The 10,570-nt window shown below is 38.9% G+C and overlaps 1 protein-coding gene across 1 annotated transcript; it reads right to left on the bottom strand.

The window, feature by feature from the left end:
• Positions 1-1,710: 1,710 nt before the first annotated feature.
• Positions 1,711-9,451, bottom strand: RB195_004141 (uncharacterized protein; the record flags this gene model as incomplete). The annotated part of the gene is made up of 11 exons (XM_064179605.1): positions 1,711-1,791; positions 2,226-2,346; positions 2,408-2,514; positions 3,805-3,910; positions 3,965-4,040; positions 4,126-4,249; positions 4,336-4,425; positions 4,555-4,642; positions 5,174-5,278; positions 9,123-9,281; positions 9,411-9,451. 11 exons carry the CDS (start codon positions 9,449-9,451, stop codon positions 1,711-1,713), a joined length of 1,098 nt encoding a protein of 365 aa, XP_064033136.1.
• Positions 9,452-10,570: the final 1,119 nt, after the last annotated feature.

The raw sequence follows: 10,570 nt of genomic DNA, 5'->3' as shown, positions 1-10,570 counted from the left end.
ATTAGCAAATATTCGGACGGTCCAGTACTCCCGCTGTCCGGTAAGAAAATTTTGATCCGTGGTACAAGATGGTGTAAAAAAATTCCAACCACGAGCACGAAAGATCACGTTTACCCGTATGGAATGGCGAATGGGTTCCGTCACGCCGATATGTTCGATAGATCCACCTTATATTTATAAAACCACCTCAAAAGAACCCAACATGAAGATCAGAGATTCCTGAATTGCCTGGGAAGTGACCATTTTTGGGAAAACCCAGGCAATATACACAGTTTTCAATAACCAGTTCTTGTCACAATGATTAGCATAAATTGGACGGTTGAATGTGGAGAAAGCAATTAGCTCGTCATACATTTTCCATCCTGATGCTTACTGGAATATGGATGCACGGACTTCCTAATCTTAGTGACAAAACGCATCCCCAACAAATTGACGAGAACCGCATTTGCTCGGATGGTCAACGACGGCCGATCGATAGGTAGCGGCATCGACAACGTCCAAGTGCTAATAGCTCGCGAAGTCCTAGCCGAATGTGCGGTCGCTATCCTCAAGTGGTCGTCGGCCCGAATTGGTCATCTGGCTCTTTTGCCTCATTTGGAAGTGTTCATTGCCTCATCCTCGTTCTTGAATAGGGAAATCCATTAACTCAAACTCATGTTGGTCTTTTTGTCGTCCCGTCTGCACTGGTTCTCACATCCATTCGTTTTCTCGTCGTTTAATTTTTAATTCATGATTGTTCTCCTCGTATTCACTTCCGCTATTTACAGCTGTCAATTGCAAATCTTGGATGTTTTTTGGCCTCTGTCAGGGCATCTATCGCTGCTAGCGCATTTTCAAATTAAAAACTGCTGCTGTTCATTCATGCGCAACTGTAACAAATGCGTACGAAATGTTCTCTTTCCGATTAAATCATCAAAAAAGAGGTACTTATTTCTGATTCAAGATCACTAAGAAATTTTACGACAATTATATTGCGGTTTACGTATGTTCTTCCGCGCCATTGTCGAAAAAGTCCCCGTTATTTGAAGCGTCATTTATCAACTCTTAAAAAAAAACTTCGGTAATTTCTCCCATCACTCCAGAATCGATCTTATCTTTCTTGTTTAAATCATAATTTGCTCTTTTTTTCACAGCATGACCTCAATACCTGTTTATCCTGGTGAGCGCTCAACACACGCGCATGGACGCAAATTGTAATTCCGTGCAACATAGATTTCTCTTCCCATTGGTACTACTATTGGTATAGCACGGATGGATAGAACTTGTAAATATCACTTAGTATATAAGCAACGCACTTACCGACGGTTCGCTCTTGGTCTGGTTAAAAAATCAACGTGATAAAAACCATTCTGGTCTATATTACGAACTTTCACAGTTCCAATGAAGCCAACATTCGTTAGGATTTTCGTTAAAACGAGCAATTCCACTGACTACTTCTTATTACAAGCCTTTATATGTATATCATGCATTATGAAGAGAAAATGAACCCGAAATAAATCAATAGTATACATAAACAGCGAGCATCTAATCACAGCTTACAAAAAAAAATTCAAATTAAGTTACTGGTTGAAGCTGAATACGCATCATAAAAGATCATGAGACATTTAATGAGAAGGTGAATCGCATCGTTTAAGTTTAAGTTTGACCTGCACCCTGATGCTCATTTGGAAGTGAGTCAGTTAAGAAATGCAAAGATCAATGTTCCGAGAATCACTGCTCCACATCCGAACCCGGCTCGATTTGTGACATCAATTGGTTGCAAATGTCTCGAAGTTCGATGGCTTCATTTTTCTGGAATAGATACAATGATGCGCGCCATATCAACAAAAGGAAAAAGTGCTGGGGAAGATCTGTTCATTTAGAGTACCACTATAGGTCCCCTGCTGGAGACCTCCATTTCCAAAGCTTATTTTTAACAGAATATCGTGCAAGTAGAATTCGTTCTTCTGTGAGTAAGTTTGGATCTCTCTCACTTTGAAGTGTTTTTTAAACCTTTTTTTTCACTGAACACGCAAAAAAAAACTTTTAAGAATCCTTTAGGGGCTATTTCTATTGAAAACGAAATATCTGCATGAGAGTAACCTTCTAATGCTGCTGTCTTTTCAATGCACTCTTTCATCACAAAAAAAAATCAGTCCCATCATCGTGAGAGTGCAATAAAACGACAATAGGTTGACATAAACATTCCACTGTTATGTGAAGAATAGTAGTGAAATTCAACTTGCCTTAATTTCTAGCTCCTTCTGACTTGATTTCAGATCCACTTCAAGCTGTCGTACCTTCATTTTTAAGCCTACTAGGCTTTCATCTCGTTCCCGAAGACAATCAGCCATGTCCTTCGACGCCCTTAAATCACCAAATTAATGTGCTCTCATTTCATTTCTTCCCAGCTACCGTAGCCACTTACATCTCTAGCTTATTCTGGGCATCTTCACGTAAACGAATCATTTTTCCTTGTATGCGTTTGTTCTCTTCCACTTTCTCAGCATATTTTTCGTGTAATGCAGCGTATTCCTAAGAAATGTAAGTTGAAGCTATGTATACACATACAGTATCGGCTGTAGTATAAAATTGAGCAATATAATATTGGTAGAGGTTGGGGAGAAAATGACGGGCATGCAATCCTTGTACGGATAGAATAAATTCATTGAATATCACTATGCCTGATGTCATGATGAGCTTCATCCACTCATTATTTTCGAATATTGGCTTCGATAAGGCTACGTAGTTACACATTTGTTTTCATTAATCAGTAAATTTAAACCACTGCCGCAGTAAATGCTGCTCCTCTAATGGATGACACTCAAGTCCCATTTCTTAAGAAATTTTACTCTTAGAGCTAGAGTCCTAGAGGAAAATAGGAGATATACGGACATGAAAATTCACAGCATTTACAGCTGATAACGATAATTTTTTGACACTCAGAATTAAGAAAAAAAACTTCAGTGAATGTATCCTTGTCAACATAAAGATTTTCACGTGTCACGAAGCACGGATATGAAACAGAAGCGAAAACGCTCCTTCATGAATAGTTCATAATGATGCGATTTTTCGCCTGTCAGTTTAGACTCGAAACAAGGTTTTTTGAAGAGTAAAGGCCGAGCAAGGTTTATCGATGCAGAAAAAAAAAGACGGAATGCTAGAATTTTTCTTCCCTGCCTGATTCATGAAATGCTTTCGATCAAAACGACGCAACACATTCCTCTGAATGTGGCGTGAAACGATTTATATCTGTATGAATGCACAAATGACCGTGAAATGTGTGCTTTTCCGTGCATACCATATCTCCAATTGGTTGGATTTTTTTCGTAAGTGTACCTTTACGGCAGCTGTAGAAACTAATATGCGGAAACCTAACTCTCCATTAAATGACTCTTTTGGTTCCTTTTCACGGACTAATTTTGCGCAGCAACAACCAAAGCTCGAAAATAATTACTATGAGATTGGTGTAAATTACACTAGGAAATTCGGGATCACTTTATCTAAAATAAGATTTTGTGAATATACTTCACCAAACATTGCACACGAAGCTTTCTCAACCTATACGATCTTGGATTTCACCAAAATCAGACAAATATGACGAGGTAAACGTGAGGAAAAATTTTGTCGTGGACTCCCCAAAACTACGTAGATCAGTAATTCATAAACTCGAAAGGGAACAGAGCGGATCCAATGATCTATCACTATGCCTAGACTTTTCGCTTCCTCATTCACCTACGCTCTCAGAAGTATAATATGAAAAAATCTCCCGAAAGAATTAACTATAAATGGAAACAAACAAAGAAAAAAGAAACATAAAATCACCTGTTTCTGCTCCTCTGCAACTCCCCGAAGTCTCTTGAATGAATCATACAACTTACTGTAGTCTTCATGCAACGAATCCAACTCAGATTTTATGGAATCACGTTCACTTGAAATACAAATGAATATAAACATTCAGATTTATTGTTTATGTCTTACTTACGCTGATGCCTTGCAATTAGCTCCACAACCTGCATTCTTCGAATACCCATATTCCTCTAATCGTCCGACGTGAATATCTAAATAGATTAAATTTCCCTAAATTTTACACTTCAAGCACAATTTCTCTTGGTTTGACTTCTCTTGTAAACAGAAAGTTCTCACAAGCTCCAGAAGTCAATTCTTCGATCATCATTTCGTATTCTGCCACTAACGCTCGATATACCATTAAATTCGCCTCATCATTACGACATTCATGTTTTTCGTGATGTTCAACCTGTTCCATTGCCTGAAACCATCACAATTTTGCATAATACAGTACATCACTATTACTTTTAGGCGCCTTTAAAAACTTATACATAAACCGTTAATAACCTTAGCAAGGCGTAGGTTTTGCTCTGCGTCTTTGGTTCGGAACAGATCCACAATTTTTGCTTCCAGATCGTCTAGTGACATCCCAGATTGCTGAATCGCATATGATTCTAATTGGTTTCCTTATTTAAATCAAATAAATGAGTACTTTGATCTTGATGGAAAAATGTCAATAAATTCCCATTCAAAGAGAAAGTACAAAATTCGGACCTTCAAACTTACCCTAGCATCTGCAAACAACTTCCTCAGCTCATGCGTACCACTCGGATCCATAGTCATTGTCTTCTGACGACTCGAGCGCACATTCGCCCTGAATCAACAGCTAAAATTCTAGTTATTTGATCAAAATCAATAGTTAACTAAATAAGTGTAGGGTAGTAAATTACTTATAAATCTGTTACTCTCCCCTGTTTCCATTGTAAGTAATTTAGCCAGTGAGCCCAAGTCAGTTAAATGTTTTTTTTTTTTCTTTTCGTCCACATGGAAGGTTTAGATGCTGTGGAATTGATTATTCTAGCTCCAATAAACAGCTAATTTCCCCGCAGTCCCCTTCTAACTGGAATGTTATGGGAGACAAAAACTTTATGAGCGCAGAGCGGTAAAGAAAGAAAAAACTGCAGAAAGTGACAGTTGTACCCTTCGTCAAAAACACTGGACCTATGAACTCAAATCTTTGAGCGTGAGTAAACCTCAATGCATGCATAACCGCAACAACTAACTGAATGCTCCAGAAAAATCAACTATTTTGAAAGTAGGAGTTCTCAGAAGCAAGAGTAAATGGGAAATAAAACAAAAAAGGAAAACAGCTAAAAATTTGAAATTTTTCTCGGAATACACCAACCTGGGGTTTGCAGTGTCGGCAGCTGAAGGCATCGAATTGTCAGGTATTGGCGAGATGTCCTTTGGAATCGCAGGTCGTCGTGTGAACGTCCTTGTTAAGTCCGACCTAAATCAAATTATCACAAGTCAAGGTCGTAGTTAGTGTTTCTAATGCATCGCACCAAAATAATGTAATTGATTCGAAGTTTTTGAAGTTCTCATTTCTTCGAGCGGGCATATAAACAATATACATATATGGAATAAACATAGGGAAAAAGCGTATACGCCGTTTTACTGCCGAATCGTGATAGCAAGTCATTTCCTGCACATCCTTGCTTGAAGCATGCCTCTCTATGCATTTCTAAGCTGTCGCGTGTCTCTCGCGATTCCCAGTAAACCCTTTTAGAATGATGCAAAAAACGACGACAATTCAGTACAACTTACATGACGCTGGGGTTGTACAAACTGTACGGGATTAGTGAATCCCTGACTGCGTTCCTCTGACTCTACCATGAACACCATCGATATTCTCTACTCTGTCAGCTAAGTAAACAGTACTTCAGAACGAGACAAGGGATTTCTGAGTGCTTCGCATTCAGAGAAGACATAAAGGCGACAGTTAATTTCAATCGTTGTCCCATCACCACTAAAACCTGTCCAAGAAAGGTTAAGTGTTAGAAAGACAGAGTATGGAAACAACTCCTCGTTAGTGAGAAGAACACATAAAGAAATGATGACCTTGTGACCGCACCTCATTACGTAAGGTTTCATTAGAATACTGCTAGGAAAATCATTTAAACAAGCTCGCATGGTACTATTAATGCCGCACAAAAGAAACAATAATTGTAAACAGCATGTCGCAACCAACTGCAAAATTCTCACTCCGCCATTTTACCTAAGTTACTAAATTCAGGAGATTACAGATATGCCACAGATCTGAAAGAATCCTCAGAAGAACGACAAATCTTAACCAAGATTCCGATTTTGATGTGAACTCCATAATCTTATCCTACTGATTAAGCGATAAAATAAGCGATGGGTGTAAACATCTCTCCACTTTAACGGATATATACTGGATCTGGATCAGCTCTGGCGTCTGCAACACTATTGTTAGCAGAGCTAAGCGGAACATTAACTTCCAAACTCAAGAGAACCCGTTTTGCTTGTTTCCTTCAAGTGACTTTCTGCAAACCAGAAATCCGTGTACCAAAGAGATATAATTTTTGCATTTGCGGGCACAAACCTCTAGTTCTCTACAAAAGCTTACGTTGATAACCCGGCATAGCGGACAGGATTCACCTGAATTTCACGTGGTTGTGGTCCAAACATCTTAACAAAACTGGTGATCACAATGTCCCGAAATCCAATCTCTACGAAAGAGGTGGTACGGGTGAGCTCACTGGTTCACCCACACTCCTCATATGGACTCCCAGTTTTCATTAAATTTATTTCATTGCAAGCTGTTTCGTTTTTGAGAGTTAATATGGTAAACATGCCTACAATTGTCCGGGAAAAAAGTCATTCACTACCGTCATTGACCAGCATGACATTCATCGTATTTATTTCGAGGAAAAATCGTAAAACGCGCTTCCCCTATTTTATACGCATCAGAAACTGGTTCCAGGGACTGACTCCCCAGCAATCATGTTTTTTAGTGAAGAGAAAAACATTCTTAACAAGGAACTTTTTCAACTCTTTTGTTGTCGAGAATACAGATTCACAACATAAGGCTGAACTATGCGAAAAAAAAAATTGGATCGTTCGATTGGACATGATAAGCTTTAGTTCTGTTCATTCTCTACATACAGCTTTAGAACCACCCCCTAGAAAGCAAATCCCCATCGTTAGGCTGTGCAAATACACAATACCTCTAAATAAATTAATCGAATATGGAAATTCGCAATCATACGTCTAACCCCACCTGGTGAATGTGCCTCCCTTATTGAATAGTTCATTCTCCTCATTGTCGACTGGCGGATCCATGGTGCGATGGCGCTACTTCAGCGCGGCTCGACACTGCTCAGCCAGATAAGAGCAACCGACCACTTCGACTTGTCACGATAAGGTGTCACAAGGCGGAAAATGGATTCTGGCAGTGTATTCAGTCTTTCGACCAAACCTCCACCGAATCGATGTGGCCGCCTACATGCCGTGGTACGAACCACTAACAACAACCAGCAGCAGCAGCAGCAGGACAGCCCTCCTCCTCCTCCTCTTTGTCAAACGAGTAGTTGGAAAAACCAGAAGCCTTATTGAGGAGAGGAATCGATTGCTGGGCCCACAGTTGCTGCCGCTGCACCTATGTTCCTCTGCTGTTCAGCGTATATTCTGCCAATTTTGCCGTACTTCTATTCACAACTCTCCTGTGGTTAAAATGTTGGGCCCTTGTACACATGTCCTCTGTCTTGTTTGAACAGTCTAAGGTGAGTTTCATTACATTAGAACCATTACACACATTTGCCTCTTCTGAACTCTTCAAAATTACGCAATTCCACACATCACACTTTCCACTTCTCCTAAAATACGAAAGAGACATTTGGATGTCGACAACATTACATTTATCTACTCGCCACGAGAAATGCGTAATTTATAGGACTATTTTAAAACTTATCCTACTGAATTATGAATTTTCGCGCTAATTTTCGTGATTTAAAAAAGCAAAAGCACCACATCTCTCTGACTCCTCCATCTCAAATGCAGAGCTCCTACACATTTTCCTTCACTCGCGACATCATCTTCAGATACAGTAGCGCTAACGCAATGCACACATTTTTTGAACATTCTCCGCTTTGTATTCTGCCAGTCTCCAGTGCACAAGAAAGTTCTCATATATTCATGAGTTTCATCCAAATCATCAATGGACAGTTTCAAGTCCTATCAAAAAGTAAAAGCAGTTCTAAAAGGCAAAACATTCTTAAAGTCCAAAATGAAAAAGGAGGAAAACACTCTTCAAGAATCACTTTCTAATTGAAATCTTCCATATGCATACCAGAGTTGACATTTTAGTGTGGATATTGAGAAAGAAAATTAGAAAAAGAGGAAAGCGAATCATACTGAAAAGGAAGAAAGCATCTCTTTCAAGCGAAATCTTTTTTGCTATCCTTAAAAGACAAATTAATCAGTTAGAAATAAATTAGCAGGGCCCTACTTCGTAACTAAATAAATCACTGTCCCACTTCCCAGTAGTCTTCCAATACTCCACATTCTACCTCATCACCGCTATTATAATACTTAAAAATGCTAAAATTCATAAACAAACAAGGAATAACCACCGCTAGTAGCTTTAGATCAACCGTAGCGCAAAAATGAACGGTTCCATTAGAATGACTAAAGCAATCTTATCAAAACGATAAACATATTTGCACTCTTTCGAAAGTTTAAAATGGTAATTTTTGAACTATTGTCCGACTTGGTGCGCACGCGCAGTGAATCCGGCTGAAGCCTCGCTAACGATAAACGAAGTCTAGAACGCAAATTGCAATACAAACTTCGAAATTGCCTCCTCATTACCATCGAGAAAAAACGTCGGAACCGCCATTTTATTGCCAGCAGTTAACTCGTCAATGATTCCAATTAACTCAGCGGAACGTCAAATTCCACAGACATCATAGAGAGTGATGAGGAGGAAATAAAAAGCTAATTTGATAGCAATCTGAAGGAATTTTGCTTCCTTTCTACTGGAACCAGCACAGCAGATGTCTTACCTGGCAATTTTATGAAAATCTTCTCGATCATTCTGGTTATTACGGTGTTAGATATTCCAAAAAGTCATTTTTTGTCAGATATATTGCATTAAATCCTGTTCAGTTAGAATCTCAACGGTTTTCCTCGAATAAAATGACTCATAACGATCGATAACACTCCACAATTACATTCTCTTCGTTTTCATATTTATCATATCTTTTCTCTCTAATATTCCTACAAGACGTCCAGAAACGTACTAAAGAACAGAATTGCTCGAACCGACTCACTCGCTTGGCGTTGGTTTGCTAACTGGTGTGTTATATCCTTCCGTTTCTGGTGCTGCTGTGACCATCTCAACTTCATTGTCTGGTTCAGCTTGAATCACTTCATTTGTCGGTACTTCCGGATGGGCTTCTACGCTCATATCCATATCCTCAGCACGAGGGCTGAAACAATCAAAAGATCTCCGGAAAATGACAGACAGTAGCAAAATCCTGCATGAATCAGCAGTGAACATAACAGAATGAGAAAATAGCTCCTTTATAGGTAAACACAAGAACATAGTGAACTCTTACCTATGCCTGTTAAAAATATTTAGTAAAATATTAACAAACATAGATGTTAGTACACGTTGTCGAAGGATGCAACAAGTATTCCGCACTTTTCCAGCACACAGAATATCGATTCGATAAGATATTGTAAACAAAGAGGAGACATCAGACAAGCACATAGATCATTTATGAGCGAAAGATCGAAAAATTACAAGTTACCATAACTTGTGTTCTATACGCCATTTTCTACCTGTTATACTACAATGCGACCTATTATTCTATCCTCTCACTCGGGAATAAAAACAAGTGTTGTTCCAGAACTGACTAGCTCTCTATTTTCGGATAGAATCACGGATCTGGCGGGAATATGGATGTCGTATATGACATAGTTGAAAGTGAGTCATCTTTAACATTCTTTGTTTCTTCTTTGGCTATCTTCCGGGTTTGTTGCGAAATCTTTCTTATATATTGTGCTCACATCCACACTATTCTGGAGTAGAGCGGCAATTTTGTGAAAAAAAAAAACAAACAAACTATGAAACGTAGTGGCTTAGACATACTACTACTAAATACATTAGAAACCAAAGTAAAAAGAAGCGAAAGAACTGCCTCCTGGAACTCTTAGTTGGAGATATTTCCTAACTATCTACGATTCCTTTCCAATAAAATACTGGCACTGCCGTTTTTTCCTCCACAAATTAGCACCAAACCGGAAAATACTCACCCCACACATATCTTGCTTAGACGGAAAAGGCATAACATTGGATATCCAGCGTCTGGGTCACCCATCCCTGAATCCCGCCCACTTCCTTGGAAGCCTTGCGACTTGCGCACTCTTCATGCAATCAATTTCACATAGGGATACTTAACGCTTGGCCTTTTTTGGAAGACAAACAATAATAGCTTTTAAGTAAACGTCAAGAAAAATGTCGAAGATATTTTGTGACAAACTCTCCTATTCATATGTTTTGTAATAGTGTGCCTACGAGGTTTTTTAGGTGGAACTTTTTATTTACCTTACGTTTCGCCTTTTTCGCTTCTGAAAACCTCGTAGGCACACTAATACAAAACATAGGCAGAATATGCCGAGGTTTCAAGATAAGAGAACATTCGAACTCTTGTATTCATATTTTAATCATTAAGGACGAACATTTCAGGCATTCACATTTTCATACCGCTAGTTG

Source organism: Necator americanus, chromosome I, assembly GCF_031761385.1.
Source record: "Necator americanus strain Aroian chromosome I, whole genome shotgun sequence".
In the NCBI taxonomy this organism is placed as follows: domain Eukaryota; kingdom Metazoa; phylum Nematoda; class Chromadorea; order Rhabditida; family Ancylostomatidae; genus Necator; species Necator americanus.
Note: the sequence above shows the minus strand (reverse complement) of the source record. Positions and strands in the feature narration are given on the sequence as shown.